Source organism: Branchiostoma belcheri, unplaced genomic scaffold, assembly GCF_001625305.1.
Source record: "Branchiostoma belcheri isolate BF01 breed outbred unplaced genomic scaffold, Haploidv18h27 scaffold93, whole genome shotgun sequence".
NCBI classification, from domain to species: domain Eukaryota; kingdom Metazoa; phylum Chordata; class Leptocardii; order Amphioxiformes; family Branchiostomatidae; genus Branchiostoma; species Branchiostoma belcheri.
Genome location: NW_017804609.1, coordinates 312,992 through 329,239, shown reverse-complemented (window position 1 = coordinate 329,239; position 16,248 = coordinate 312,992). Strand labels below are relative to the sequence as shown.

At 39.7% G+C, this 16,248-nt stretch overlaps 1 protein-coding gene across 2 annotated transcripts; it reads left to right on the top strand.

Moving 5' to 3' along the window:
* Positions 1–41: 41 nt before the first annotated feature.
* Positions 42–14,735, top strand: LOC109461492 (autophagy-related protein 9A-like). Of its 2 annotated transcripts, XM_019757859.1 has the most exons (26): positions 42–266; positions 1,622–1,747; positions 2,043–2,089; positions 2,340–2,404; positions 2,871–2,946; positions 3,288–3,355; positions 3,791–3,926; positions 5,229–5,331; positions 5,754–5,853; positions 6,245–6,294; positions 6,458–6,542; positions 6,831–6,900; positions 7,026–7,096; positions 7,273–7,335; positions 7,548–7,622; positions 7,946–8,055; positions 8,263–8,303; positions 8,592–8,726; positions 9,244–9,423; positions 9,989–10,142; positions 10,559–10,644; positions 10,851–11,062; positions 11,616–11,757; positions 12,324–12,436; positions 12,808–12,927; positions 13,354–14,735. In XM_019757859.1, exons 2-26 carry the CDS (start codon positions 1,636–1,638, stop codon positions 13,373–13,375), a joined length of 2,436 nt encoding a protein of 811 aa, XP_019613418.1. In that variant the 5' UTR covers positions 42–266; positions 1,622–1,635; the 3' UTR covers positions 13,376–14,735. The 2 variants fall into 2 exon arrangements, with proteins under 2 accessions (XP_019613418.1, XP_019613419.1); XM_019757860.1 differs by lacking the exon at positions 6,831–6,900 and having other exon boundaries at positions 6,956–7,096.
* The last annotated feature ends 1,513 nt before the right edge of the window (positions 14,736–16,248 follow it).

Genomic DNA, 16,248 nt, shown 5'->3' with positions numbered 1-16,248 from the left:
TCACGCTTCTAAACCGGCAGGTCAGAGGTTAGAGGTGATACAAAGGTCATCCCCAGTGACGCAATAGACTGTTTTGATCAGTGTTCAGGGCGGGACGCAAAAAAACTGCCGAACTTGTTTTGTTTTCCTCCGATTTTCTACCGAAATTGGCCGCCTGACAACTCTACTGACGATGTGAAAGGTGAGCATACGCACCCAAGAGTGGAACTGAGGGGAGGAAAATGCCCAGGAGGTTTTAAATTCTTCAGGAAAGGCGGAATTTGAAGGTTTGTGTTTACTGTTTTGCTGTGCAACGGGGGGGGGGGCATTTGAGAATTTGTGATGATTCATATAAGGTTAATGTTTCTGAAGACGACACAGGATGTCAGTATAGTTTTCATTGATTTTCTGTTTAAAAGACAGGGAAGGTGAACGTTGGAAGAGAAAGTAGGTTTCTACGCAAAAGGTGATGTCCTGAAATTCCTTTGTTCGTTCTGTGCAAGTCAAACTAAAAAGATGAGTCAGCTGACTAAAAAAGAATTCATTTAACACGTCAATGTAGAGCTACCATCTGAATACCTTATACATTTAGGAGAAAGAAACGTCAAATATCATTCAGATTTTGTTGAATTCAATGTGTAAATTGTTAAAGTTGCCATGGACAGGTGTTCAAGTATACCTTTGTTCTGTAAGTGTATTGTGTGGTCATTATGTCACAATGGCCATTGTAATTATAATGTCATTCTGTTCTGGGAAAAGATAATTTCCCACTGTCAATGGATGAGTCACGTCCAAATCATACTACTGTCATGACATTACGTAATCATGATCACTTGCCAGCTGTCATCTGCAAAGAAGGTTATATTCATCATTTTGTATCATTTACTTTACATTTAACAACATGTGACATCTAGGTAGGATTCAAGTACCATGGGAACAGGATGAGACTGGATGTCCAATGTAGCTAGTTTTAGGTTTTAGATGTAGTAAGTCATAAATCCATTTGGAAGAGGATAATCTATTATGCATATACATGTACTAGTAAATGTAAGTTATCATAACAGCTGAATTATGGATTGGTTTGGTGTAAACATAATACTACAACAATCATCATATATGATATATAGATTCGCATATAAGGAGGTCTCCCTAAAACCTTATTTTGCATCAAGTGCCCTGCTATTATGAAATATTATCAGTTATAAATGTATAAGGACATATGTGAGTCTAACTTCAGTCTAGCCTTTTTATGGTCCATGTTTGGTTAGAATCAAACTGGCTTGCAGTTGTTGGTGGTCATGTGATGTACAGGTGCACATGACAGGTGTGCAGGGGTGGAGGTCGGCATAGATCACCCGATACAGCAGGTGGCATCATGCTTTTGACTGTATTTTACATTATCATTTGTATAGCTGAAATTAAAAACATTGACATTTTGTACCAAATTGCTAGGATAAGCCAAGCTTTTTTATCAACATGTATGTAAAATTATAACAAAAAATCTACAAAGTATGAGACAAGGATTATACAGATATCAGCAGATAAATGTGTTCCACAAAATATAACTTGCTTTATATACTAGTATAATATTTTACACCAAACCTATAAGTGATTCAGCTGTTTTATTGGATTGTTTGTGAAGATCTAGAAGCCATCATGGCGCAGCTGGAGACCAGCTACCGACGTCTGGACTCCTTCTATGATGAGGAGATGGACAGTCCACCTAACGAACGGGAACTACTGGTGCATGCTGTGGACAGTAACAAGGGTAGGGAGTTTTACATAGCAGCTACATGTACTAGTACATGTATGTATATTACTAGTATGTATCTATGATGAGGAGATGGACAGTCCACCTAATGAGCGGGAACTTCTGGTAACATTACACACCATGGACAGTATCAAGGGTAGGCTACCTCTGTTTAATAGTGTAACCTATATAAACTATTAGAGACAAGTTCACACTTGCACAGACGTGCACATGAATTTTTGCATCGTGCAATTTTAATGGATTTCTCTAGCTAAATGTCCTCATTTGCCATTTTTCTTCCTTACAATTGCAGCTCATCGTTGGAACCACATAGAAAACTTGGACGACTTCTTCACAAGAATATCCTTTTGTTTTAAAAAATGACGTACACATGTCTATACAAACAGTGTGTGTGCCTGTGTGTGTTTGTGTGTGTGCATGTGAGTGTGTGTGCACATATGTGTGTGTGCGGGTGTGCCTGTGTGTGTGTGTGTGTGTGCGAGCGAGTGTGTATGCATATATATGTGTGTGCATGTGCTTGTGGGTATGTCTATGGCTAAAGGGGTGAAGTCTGCCCCCACAATATTGTGTATCCTTAACCCCCGTGCACGTGTACCAGTACCACCAGCGACACGGGTTCCTCTGTATGATGCTGGCTGAAGTTCTAGAGTTACTGTAAGTACTGCAATTATTACTTATTCAATGTTGCTGTCAATTAAGTACTGTAATTGAGTTAATTAGCTTCAGTCACAAAATTGATAAATTTTGGCAGCAAAGGAGTGTATATTTTTAATAATTTTAGATGCCGTTTTTTCAGAAGACATTTCAGTAACTAGCATTTATAGTAAGTAGCATCCATGAATACTTTCATTAGCTTAGCAAGAGATGTTAGCATGATAACGTTACATTTACAAACCATTTTACTAATCATTGGGCTCATGTCATAACATGTACAAATACTGTACAAAGAAAATTATGTAACACAGATGTTCTGTTCTGAAATGCAAATTTGAGTGCCAGAATTCCAAACAATTTTCTTTACAAATTTCCTAGTGTCCGGATGCAGGTCTATACTAATTATATTACAAACATCTGCTGGTCCCTAATCCATGCTAACTCAGTTTGTGTGTTTTATTTCCAGGCAATTCATCTTCGTCTTGCTTTTCACCACGTTCCTGCTGCAGTGTGTGCATTACGAGGTTCTGTTCGGGGACAAGGTAAATCAATTTGCTACTGTTCAGGTCAAAAACAGCAGTTTGTTAGATCATCTCCAGGCCTCATCAATTTATTTTCTTGGTTCTCTTGGTCCTGATTCTTTTTGCTGAGTTTGAAAAAGAAAAATGTCTACTACTATGTATATCAATCAACACAAAGTAATCCTAATTTGGTGACAACAGTTGAAGAAACCTGAAAGTTCTTATTTTCCTCAGATATTATAATAAATAATTTTCAATTTTTTTGATTCACTTGAATTTGAAAATCCATTGTTTGAAATGTTACATTGTATTTTTCCTCTTATAAATGTATTCACAAAGTGTATGCTGACCTTATTTCCCAGAACCCCCACCCTGACAGAAAGGTGACCCTACCAGAAGCCCTGGTGCCGCTGGACCAATGTGCAAGCAGGTAGGAAAGTCAAAACATGAAAGTCATGTTCCGAAATGGCCATATTTGGCAGATTTTACAATCTAACAGAAAATCAACAAAGCTATAGAAACATTTTTAAGGCTATGTTATTACCAGAAAGTGATAGCAACTGATTGTTAAAAGCTTACAATTTCTTGATAAAAAATCCTATGTTCTTTCAATTACAATGTATTAGGTACTAAGGGTCCAAAAGTTATGAATTCCTGCAGTTGTAATGATTGAATCCAATGTCTATATTTTCTGTCGGATTCTGAAATGTGGTGGCATATCCAATTTTTTGCTACACATGTATCAGTTTCATAGTATTTGCTGCAGAAGCTGGATAATCTAGGTCGTGATACAAAAATGCTTTTTAATTCATGTAGCTTGAATTTTAACTGATATTGACGTCTTGTGAAAATCCTTGTGTTTCAGTTTGGACTCGAGAATCGTGGTGTGTCTGGTTCTGGCTTCCTTCTTCTGGTTTCTTCGCTTCATCAAAGTCGTGTACAACTTCTTCCGCTACTGGGAGATCCGCACCTTCTACACACAGGCTCTCAAGATTTCACACGTAAGGAAGTACAGAACTTTACTCCTCGTATTAGGCTTGAGTTTTAAATCAGGACCTTCTACACACAGGCACTCAAGATCTCACATGTAAGGAGAAGTCAAGGATACAAGGGAGCCTTGATCTTCACTCCTTGTATAAGTCTTTAAAGGAGTACTAACCTCCAGAAGGAAGTGCTATTTTCCGATACATCATGCTGCAATGAATACATAACTAGCCGACTTTTTACATAATTTCGCTTGTACGAGTTGCGCGGCGCATGTTTGTAAAGTGATATTTATACGATTTTCCCCCATGCTGAACCACAATTGATACATCTGGGAGCTCTGGCTTACGCAATACTCATACACTTCAGGTCAACATAAATATTTTTTGGCGAAAATGGTAGGAGACAAGCACACTAACAAGCTGATTATTGAGAAATTACTTGCTTTACTTTGCTTGACCTGTGGCTTGGATATTATAATGTCAGGATGTCGAATACAGTGAGCGTCAGTTTCACGCTGCGTGTTTTGATTTTCTCAACTTATTTGCATGTAAGTATTACTTGAACAGATAATTAGATTACGCCACTTATGGAAAGGATAACTAGATTACGCCGTTTTTTTCATCGTCAATATTTGCGGCATAAATGAGGGGCGATAAGGACACCAAGAAGGGCAATTGTTGGTAAGATACCAAAGAACACAAAACGGTACGAATTTTTCTTATCGCCCCCGAAGTTAGGTCTGTAACGTAACTTTTTGTTTAAAACATAGACACCAATGGGGTAGCGTGGTGTATTCTGGGATAGTTTTGAGGGTATTTGGAGAGTTTGTCCTGGATTCGATGCGTTTTAAGACTTGCGCGTAAAATGGGCATTTAATTGTATACTGTAAAATAATATGCATTTTTCACTTCCAAAAATAAATGCCTGTCGAAATATAGCACCTCCTTCTGGAGGTTAGTACTCCTTTAATTTTAGGCCTATCTAAGGGTGTTGAGGCCTGTAGTAGATCACAAGTCTTGGTACCTTGAAGCTTCAGTGGCAATCAGTGCACAATAATATATTGGCCTCCCCTGCCATTACATGGGGAAAAGTTATGTAGGCTAGGCCAGTATAGTATTGTGCACTGAAGCTTACATAGTCTGGCACCCAGGGTAAAGTCTGGAGAGTCAGACTCAGTGAGCAGCTTTGCTTGTAATCTATGTTTTCGATGAGGACTGCATTATTCTGGGGGACATTGCACTGCAGATCTCTTTAGACTCATTTTTACTAGACACGGTGTATTTCTAAGATCTTTCAATCCCTGTTGCTGCTCCCAGAATGACCTCCCCAACATGACGTGGCACGAGGTGCAGCGCTGCCTCCGACAGGTGCAGGTGGAACAGCAGATGTGCATCCACAAACAGGAACTTACAGAACTCGGTGAGCGTCGTATCCAGAAACATGCTTTATATCCAGCATGGTATCCAGTATCCAGAACCGTGGCTGTGGCAATTCTACATTCTATCTAGTCCTGTGCCTTAACCTAACCCTAACTCATTCAGGCTAGAGCAAGCACGGTTCTGGATAGAATAAGTCCACTTTTATTACAGATCAGGCAATTGTTGAGATTTGCAGCATCCTCAAGCAAGAACTGACAAAATTGGGTCAGTCCTCATAACTGTAAAACTCCCAATCGATCATTAGCAAAATTTTGTACATGTACGTCAAGTAGGGGTTGGATAAGGCTACTGTATATTTGTACCTGTAACAGTTATGTGTTGTGCCTTATAATTTTTTAAAAAGATTGGTCAAAATAGCTTGGTCGACAATGACAGAAAAGTGAAAATAATACTCTGTTGCAGACATCTACCACAGAATCCTGCGGTTCAAGAACTACACAGTTGCCATGGTGAACAAGTCACTGCTGCCGCTCAAGTTCCAGCTGCCAGGCATGGGGGAACTGTGAGTGTGGCCTGTCCAGATATTTACATACATTTTGATATGGTTGAGCGCATGATTAATGACACATGTGTACTACCACAATACAGAGATTTTTGTAGCTAGCTGTAGTGTTACACAATCTCTCGCTGTCAGAGGATGAATGGGCCTTTCCCAAGAGTTCGTGGCCATACACAAGTTTTACAGGATCAAGGGAACCATTTACTTTCCCAAAACTACAATGTACCAATAAGAGCTCAGGATTCTTTATCACTAATGAAAATTAGGCCAATAGGAGCTCAGGATTCTCTGTCAGTATGAAGACCATTCAACACAGCCTCAAGCGTTTTGTATCTTGAAGCTTCAGTATGCTGCGTTATGACACTTACCATTCATAATCCTTATACCTTTGCAGAGTTTTCCTGACGAATGGCTTGAAGTACAACTTGGAAATGATTCTATTTTGTAAGTAAATGTCTCTCACTCAAACAATCAAAAGCTAGCTCATAGAAGTGTGAACTTCAAGTAAAGTCATTGCACTTGTATTTTTTCTAATTTGCTGTAATATAATGATGAACTGATTGATAATGATATATTTTTAATGGCCTTGTGTATTTTTCTATCCCAGGGGGCCCATGGTCTCCGTTTGCCAACAACTGGCACCTGAAAGAAGACTACAAGAAAAGCAGCAAGAGACTGGAGCTGGCAAACAAGTAAGGAAGTCGATAAATGCTCCTTAAACATAATTTCGCAACACAATTAGCTATTGTTGGTGATTTGTATCCCTTGAACTGAAGCTCTGTCAAAATTAAAGGAAATGTTCATAAAACCGATTGATTGATTGATCGATTGATTGATTGATTGATGTATTGACAGGTTGTCCCGACACATCCTGTGGGTGGGTGTAGCGAACCTGCTGCTGTGTCCCTTCATCCTGATGTGGCAGATCCTGTACTGATTGATTGATTGATTGATTGATTGATTGATTGATGTATTGACAGGTTATCCCGACACATCCTGTGGGTGGGAGTAGCGAACCTGCTGCTGTGTCCCTTCATCCTGATGTGGCAGATCCTGTACTGATTGATTGATTGATTGATTGATTGATTGATTGATTGATTGACAGGTTGTCCCGACACATCCTGTGGGTGGGAGTAGCGAACCTGCTGCTCTGTCCCTTCATCCTGATGTGGCAGATCCTGTACTCATTCTTCACCTACGCTGAGGTGCTGAAACGCCAGCCGGGCAGCCTCGGAGCTCGCAAATGGTACATCTGTGTTTGTACACTCAGAGTTCTCAGTTTGTACATGTAGACTTTTAAAAGTTGATTCCAACAACTTGTACAGTACAATATTAGGTTGTATGTATTTGATGTTTCTCTTTTTTTTTTGGTTTACATGTTTGTTGTTTACCTCTGACATTATGTACAACTTTTTTCTGCAGGTCCCTCTATGGACGCCTCTATCTTCGCCATTTCAATGAGCTCGATCATGAGCTTAATGCAAGGTAGGTAAAACTGAAGGCTCTGTAGATTGTTGGAAGACACAACTACTAGTAGTGTTACATAATATAACTATGTAGAATTAAGTTTTGACATATCTTTTAAGATATTCATGTATGACAGGAAATTTTGAAGAGTTTCAGCCCCTATTGGTACAAACATTTACACTTAAAAATTGTATTCTTCAAACTTCTAACTGATTGTTATTTATTTTCAGATTAACCCGAGCATACAAGCCTGCAGAGAAATACATGAGCTCCTTCATATCGCATGTCATGACTCTTATAGCAAGGTACGGAATACTTTCAGAGTAGATTTGAATAGTTTAGCAATCACAATAAATATTTAGAAGGTAGGATCTGCTTGCTTTTATATTGGAACAGATTGTACTCATGTTAGCTATTCTGAGTGTTATCTTGAATAAAAAATTCTCTGCATATTTCATGCTATAGGACTATCTGCACGCCAAGACATGCTTTCAGTTACTTACAGCAAAAGTTAGGATAGAGACAGTTATAACTACTACTAACTAAAAAAGTGAATGGTAAAAAAGATTTTTAGAGATCAATCTACACTTGATATTACACATAATACATGTATTACTTCTCTCCTCAGACATGTGGCATTCCTGGCGGGTGCTATCTTTGCCGTGTTGGTGGTTCTGACTATCTATGATGAGGATGTCCTGACAATCGAACATGTCCTGACTATCACCACTCTCATGGGTAAGTACAGGTACACATTTGTTAAAAAACACTGTCTTATAACTTTGAATCAGGAAGACACTTCAGAAATTTATTTTAAAGTCAAATATTTTGGGAATGATTTTTGATTCTAAGTTGTTGTGTAGTGAAAATTGTTCAATATTAAATGTGATACCACAAGTACTAGTTCATGTCATTGTTTTACAACCATTTTCCATCTCCCCACAGGTGTCCTTGTGGCTGGGTGTCGGGCCCTGATACCAGACGAGGTGAGCAATTAAAAGTAGATAGAAGAAATCTTGAAAGAGTTGATTCCATTTCTAAAGAAATAAAATTCTAGAACATGGTATCCTGCCCAAAAGTATGATTGTTGGATCAAGAATTTTGAATAATAATACATTGTATTTTACTTCAGTATATGTGTTCTAGAACATTTTTCCAGAACATCTAGTTTTGTCTAGAACCTAAAAAGAATGTGATTCCAGTACTAAAACCAGTTTTAGATGGAGATACAGAAATCATTTGTTCATAACATTTCCCTGTACTTTGTGTTGCAGAACATGGTGTTCTGCCCTGAGCAGCTGATGGTGTGCATCCTGGCACAGATTCACTACATGCCTGACCGCTGGAAGGGACAGGCTCACACCTACAGGGTCAGGGACGAGTTCTCACAGCTCTTCCAGTACAAGGCGGTGAGTTTAACTTATCATGTATTCATCATTCGGTAACAGATTGGTACCATTCATATCAATATCAATAATAGGAAATACAAAAATTGTCCTAAATATTACAACCATTTCCAATTAATGTCAAGAGGCTGTGAGACTGCCTTTGCCTTTACCTTTAGGGCCTGTCCTTGGTGCTGAATTTCTTCTTGTACTTCATCTTTTTTTTTCAGGTGTTCCTCCTTGAGGAGTTGCTGAGTCCGATCATCACTCCCTCATCCTCATCTTCTCTCGCTGTTCTGTAGAACATGGTGAGACTGTTCCAGAACTATTGGATAATAGTTTGACCAGTATTTTCTCCATCCTTCCTACCCAGGTGTTCCTCCTTGAAGAGTTGCTCAGCTGCATCATCACACCCCTCATCCTTATCCTCTCTCAAAAAGACTGGAGCTGCCTTTACCTTTAGCTAAAGGTCCTGACCTTGGTGCTGAATTTCTACTTGTACTTTACCATTTTTCTAAGTAGCATCTTCCTCCATCCCCAGGTGTTCCTACTAGAAGAGTTACTCAGTCCGATCATCACCCCCCTGATCCTGATCTTCTCTCTGCGCTCCAAGGCGCTTGACATCGTCGACTTCTTCAGGAACTTTACTGTAGACGTGGTCGGGGTCGGCGACGTCTGCTCATTCGCTCAGATGGACATCAAACGCCATGGAAACCCACAGGTGAGTTACTCACTCACTATCGTCTATTGTTCTGCATCATCCCACCATTTGCCTCTGTCTTGTGGGTCGATGTTCTGCAGGTTATGTTGTCCATCCATCTCTTCCTTGGGCACTCTTGTGGCTTTTGGCTTTCCACATTCGTTGACTGTTGAAATTACTTCTGGGTTTGAGAGGATTGTTTTCAGTGGCAACTTGAGTGAGTTAAACTGGATATACTTGATAGGGCTATGTTGAGTGAAATATGTTTTAGCTTGATCCTGGCTTATATAGGTTGATAGATAATGATTTCCAAATAGTATTAGAGTTGAGAAAAAGACCTTGTTTTTCGCGGTGGACAGGAGAGAAACAGCAGACAGACGTGTCTCAGTACCACCAGGCTGTCCCTCATGAACTTCACTCTCACTAACCTTGAACTTCACTCTCACTAACCTTGAACTTGTTTCCCCAGTGGACCGGAGAGAAACAGCAGACAGACGTGTCCCAGTACCACCAGGCTGTTCCTCCTGCACTTCACTCTCACTAACCTTGAACTTCACTCTCACTAACCTTGAACTTGTTTCCCCAGTGGACAGGAGAGAAACAGCAGACAGACGTGTCCCAGTACCACCAGGCCGAGGATGGCAAGACGGAGCTGTCCCTCATGCACTTCACGCTCACTAACCCCACCTGGCAGCCGCCCCGGCACTGCAACAAGTTCATCAACCACCTCAAGGAACAAGGTATTATCATAGCCAGAACCGTACTTGATCCAGAACCGTGCTCATGCATGCTTCTGGATAGTCCAAGCATATCCAGAACCTTGCTCAGACACATTTCTGGATAGTCCAAGGGTATCCAGAATTGTGCCTGGGCAAATCTACATTTAATTTAGTGGATACTCGAGACTAACCAGAACCGTGCACACGTGCCTGATCCTAACTGTGCATAGACAGTTTTGGATACAATAGATACACTGATGGGCTGCATGGTATTGCAGTGTCACAAATTTTTCTAGAGGGAAAATGATATATTAAACAATAAGCATGTGTTTTTTTTGTGTATTTGGTATAGGGTTTAGTTTAGTTGAAATGCTGCATCAAAGAAGATTTTGCCGCTGTATTTTTTATTGAATTGTTTTTGTGTTGTGTTTTTCCAGCCCACAAAGATGTAAACATGCTGAACAGTGCAGTCATGGTGGACAACCCGTTCTTCCAGTCACTACAGTCTCTGTCATCAGCAGGGGTGAGGCTGAACTCTACTATTCTATTTTAATCAGGTTATTAGCATACATACTACATTCATATAATACTACATGACACACAGGAAAATGACAAGATACATGTGTGCTGCCAATTATACAATTATCATGTGAAAGACAACTTTACGAAGTTATCACATAATTATTTGAAGATATCTGTTTTAAAATATGAGTATTCCCCCCCCCCCAGTACCCGAGTATGATGACGAGTCTGATGGTGGGTAGGCTGGGTCCAGACGCCACGCTGGTCCCACCACGTGACCCTGGTACCGGCACGGAGCCCTCGCAGCCTGGCGTAGCTCTCCCCGGTACAACCGCGCCGGGGCGGTATGGACTGGTCAGAGGGGACATCAGCAGTGTGGAGGGGCCCATTCAGGCTCCAAATACTGGGCTGCTGGGCAGGTAAGATGATAGTTATTGTTTAAAGGTAAAGCTTTAGTTTTAACACAAGGGCGGCACTCACCCTGGTACAATCACGCCTGGGCGGTACGGGCTGGTCTGAGGCTCAGTGTAGAGGGGCCAATTCAGGCTCCCAACACTGGATTACTGGGGAGGTAAGGCTGTAATAACTGTTATATGGCTGTTAATGTCAATAATTCCACCAGGTACATTGATCACTGAAGTTTTGATGCCAATTCTATGTTGGTTATAGAATTAGATGCCAGGAAGGAGGTTGAAAAATCACTGCTTTCTCTCCTGTATGGCTTAAGTGTATCAAGGATAATTTTTAGTAGGTCTTTTTAAAGGCAACCATTACTTTTTAAATGTGGCTGTCTCAGGGTAACTGGCAGAATATGTCATTATTATATACCTTACAGTTCCAGCATGGCCCCCCGAGGTACGTCCAGTATCAGCCACACCCTCCCCCCCACCCCAGAACCAGTCAGTCTACAGGAGACGATGGCTCCTACAGAACTCACATAAATATTAAATGTCATTATTATGTACCTTACAGTTCTACCATGGCCCCACGGGGTACGGCCAGTATAAGTCACACCCTCCCCCCCACCCCCGAACCAGTCAGTCTACAGGAGACGATGGCTCCCACAGAACTCATGGCTGCAGAGATGAGCTTCAGCGCCCTGTACATGCACCAGGTACCACTCTTTATAGCATGTTCACATTTCATTGTAAGTCATCGTACGGTTTTGAGGTAAACTTTTAAAGCAGGCTGTGGCAGAGCCAACTGTACATGCACATGCACCAGGTAGGATAGATTTTGGTGCAATGGCCTGATAGATATATGCTTGCATCCAAGGTACATGAGAGTTGAAGAAAAATGTAGATTTCCTTTGGAATCCATAGCCCAGTTCTTACATTCATGCTTTCAGCACCAAGGACAGGTCCATCTCCAAACATTGTTATGCCTTGAATTCACCTGTGTTCACATTTCAAGGACATGCTCTGACTTTTTTATGTAAGGAAAAAATATAATATTGCTTCTCCCATGATGTTTTGAGACCCCTAAGAAGCTATACAAAAGAAAATTGTTACACAAAGCAAATTTATTTTGAAACTGTCAGACATTTCAACTAGCAAAGACTTTTTGTCAGTGACTTATTACCTGGATGTCTAACATTCATTGACATATTTAACAAACTTTCTACTGTCTAATTGTGAATTTCAAGATACTTTAATGTTGATATGGTTTGCGCTTTCCCAGCTCCACCAGACCCAGACCCACCATGACCACCAGGACCAGGAGGCTCAGAGGGCCTGGAGACAGCCGCTGCCCCCGGCTTTCTATGGTACAACCATGCCGGCCAACCAGCAAAGGTACACAGGAAAGTCTGTCAACTAGCTCTATCAGTTCCTCTTAAGTTTTAACTGAAAAAGAGTGATGGATATCTATCGAAATATCCGAAAGTAATCTCTGTAATATTTTTTTCAGTAGTGGAGTTTTAAACGGGCAACTGCATATTTAATAAGTGATTCGTCAAACTCAAAATGCTGATTTATTCATATACTAGTACATGTAGGTCAATTCATTTGTATCCAATTATTTGTATTATATAGTAACTGTTGTAGAAGACCTTACAAAATCCGGTGTACTTTTGTTGTGCCAATAAAGATTATTGGTATAACTACATGTAGTGGTATTCACACACTGGGTAAACCTTTCAATGTCTTATAAATGTCATGTCCAGACCCAGTCCGGGTAGTGTAGAAGACAGTAGGACATCAGAGCCAGGCCAGTGGCACAGTGTTGGCTCCACAACCATGCCTGGCATCGACGAAGCTCCATCTGAGGAAACTGACACACTCAGGTGAGGATGTCTGACAAGTACGCTTTTCCACTCACAGTCATTGTACATATAGGTCTTTGTACAATCATATTCTAGCAGACTGCGACAGAACCAACCACCAAGGACCTAGGACAGCCCTACCGTAACAAGAAGCTGAATTTTTGCAGGACACTTGCAAGCACGACTATCCCAATGATGCATTCAGTTTGTGGTTGTATGGCAGTCCTACAATATGTAACAGGCCATGGATGAATACAAATTTCTTGACAATGGGTAGGGGGTTTGTAACAATTGATTATAGAATGAAATCCTACTATACATGTATATTACGTCAGAATGGTAAAGCAATGTATGACATTTATTTGTGAGTATACAACATGCAAGAACAAAAACAGCTTTCTTTGCTCATATGCGTTGAATAATATGGACAACTTCCATTGTTTTTAGCTATTCTCCACCCAATGTGTGACATGCAAGTCAACTCAACAGCAACAAGAGACGAGAGAGACCCAACATGCGGCAACTATTGTAGAGGCCAACATTGCAACAGATACAGTCATTTTATGTGATGTGCCCAAATCATGGCGACAAAATAAGTTAATTTTCAACCTGCCAAGTCTTGTTCCCATGGAAACAGCAGATCTAAGTATGTGGATCGTCATTTTGTCATCCTGTTGCCAATTGGACAACATTTGAAATCTAGTGGCCAATCGGAGCAATCCTTTCATCTCCCATCATGTTTGGTTTTGGTACGCAGTCTCTGATTGGTGGAAAATATGATTATTGTATTTTAATCAGAGGACTGCTGTACAAAATTAGTGAGTTGCCATGGCAACCATTGTACAAAATAATGACAAAAAAACACCAAGGGCTGCTGGATGCACAATCCGCCGCAGGAAACCATAAAAACATCGTAATTTGCCATGTTTACCTCTCGTTGTTTACAATGTGGTAGACCAGGTCACTTTTAGTGTTGGAAAGGCAAAAAACAAACTAAGAATCGCAAGTTAAAGATCTTCATAATGATACTTCACAACAGAAATAACCATAATATGCTAATCTCCAAGCAGATCTTTCAGTGGCAAGACAGTATCCATTGACCAGAGGAGTGTCCATTGTTGGGAAATGGATACAGGATGGCCAATGGATATGGTCTTTTGCCACCCAACCGAAAGATCTGCTTGGAGATTATAATATGCAGGGACACAGATTGCTGTCCCAAATAATATCGAACTTCAAATTCACAGTTTGTATCAGACTGAAATTTACATGTAAAACTTCCAGCTTCCAACTCACGATAAAGACTTTTCATCTTAGAAGTGACTTGTGTTTGAAGAACTGTTGTGAATGTGTTTTTGTCTGATGTATTAAAAATCAGGGATCCTGTCTTGCTCTTACTGTAACAAAAGGACATTGTTCAAAGTACATTGTAGCAGGTATACGTAGTCAAGATAGACAGTAGAAAATAGTCTAGCTTTTGTACACATTGTATTGTAGGTATCTTGATAGTGGAGTGTGTGATCTATACTGTATGCATGGCACAGATTTCTGTCGATTGCAAATGAACCGATTTTCTTTTGTTCCGAAGTTACAATGTAGAATCAGTTACTTGTACCGAGATTTTATTGGGGGAAATGTAATGAAGATTATGGTTGTGATCTATACCATAATTGGCATGGAAGAGCGAACATGTGTGTGTATCGGTGAAAAACAGTAAACCTATGGCCAACATTGGAAGGTTTTCTTTTGTTATGTACTAGTCGAGTACTTCAAGGCTAGAATCTGTTACTTGTACCAAGATTGTATGCATTTTTATCAGGTATACTTGAGATTGGAAGTAAACATCGTATATCATGATGGCCATTACTGGAAAGTTAAAAGTGTGTGTAAATACTTAATACTAGTAACTGTTGTGTTTTACAGATCAAGATATAGATTATACACTATATATAATATGGGGGAGATTTTTGTAGCTCCCCTATAAAGTGAAATTTCTTAGTTCTTGAGTCTTAAATGCCATTGGGCACCTTAAAACCTACTTGCAGCAAAAGAAACATGTTGTTTACAAAGTCATGTATAAGGTGATATAATTACAGTTGGTGGATTGTGAAAGTGTCCATTTTGTGAAGCGAGCCTAACCACAAGTTTGGACACCCAAACATGTAAAGATATGATGATTAGACAATACATTATTGGTGTGACTGGTGTATTATGTATTGGTCATTGTAAATTATACAGTACTGTAACGGTAACATGAAAACATAATAATCATAATTATGTTGCTATATTAAATATTTGCAGACGTGTGGTATACATACAAATGTACATGCAAGTACAGTCTACAGTTTACATATTTAGTAGTTTTATTTAATTATACTAAGTCTTTCGTACATTCAGTAATATATGAAGAAATATGAAGTTGCTGCTGGCTATACTAAACTTGAAGATATAATTTCTAACCATACATGTAGGTACAAACATGTGTAATTGGGGGCTGTGGTAAAGGTTGGCTTTTTTTGGATAAGTTTCCAAATTTTATTCTGACTTCAACTTAATAACTTTGTTGAACCTACGTTGATTTTAATATCTGCTTGCAACTATCAGATATGATAGTGTAGTCTTCCTTAAAGTTTGCACATACCAGTAATTTGATAACTATTAATTTATAACAATGATCAAAACACCCTGTTTGATAGTTCCTAAAAGCTGATTCATGTTTTCAACTGTGCATGGCGTAAGGTTACAGAAGACAGCCCCTATCTTGTCTACACCATGCTTTATACATGCCTAGACAATTTATGTCTCAGTTGCCTGCAACTTTGGCATATGCAACTTCACAATGCGTCACACTGCACATGTACAGTTCAAACATTGAACCAACTTATTCCATGAGTATTCTAGAACACACTAGAATGAGCTGATCAATGCTCTTGTGACCAGCATTTAAAAGCCATAACTTGCCTAAATAATTAGACTCTTTCTACACAACCAAAGTTGTTTGTGTAAAAAGAGTGACTCTCTTTGTTCAGTGACTTACCAACCTGATGGAACTATTCAGGGGCATAACTTGCCTCTTTTCAATAATATTCAGGGCATCTTAAATCTTTTGTTATTATGTGCATGGTGTGCTTTCTCTTTTCATTGTTGATCTGATTTATCTTTCCCTGCTAGTATGCTGAGTTGTTTTATCCTTTGATTAAAGCTACTTACATACCAGTGAATCATGTTGTGGTGTGGTCATTGATGGTCAATCTGAAGCCCCTGTTACTTATTGTTTGTTTGTTTGTTTATTTCACCAGGGGAAAACATCACCTACTGGCATTTTTCAATGTGCCTTGGGGG

Excerpts from the sequence above, each read along its gene's own strand:
- LOC109461492 (XM_019757860.1), top strand. The coding sequence starts at position 1,636 with ATGGCGCAGCTGGAGACCAGCTACCGACGTCTGGACTCCTTCTATGAT. Across the intron at positions 6,543-6,955 it reads AGACTGGAGCTGGCAAACAA|GTTGTCCCGACACATCCTGT; the intron begins GTAAGGAAGTCG and ends ATTGATTGACAG. Across the intron at positions 10,143-10,558 it reads CAACCACCTCAAGGAACAAG|CCCACAAAGATGTAAACATG; the intron begins GTATTATCATAG and ends GTGTTTTTCCAG.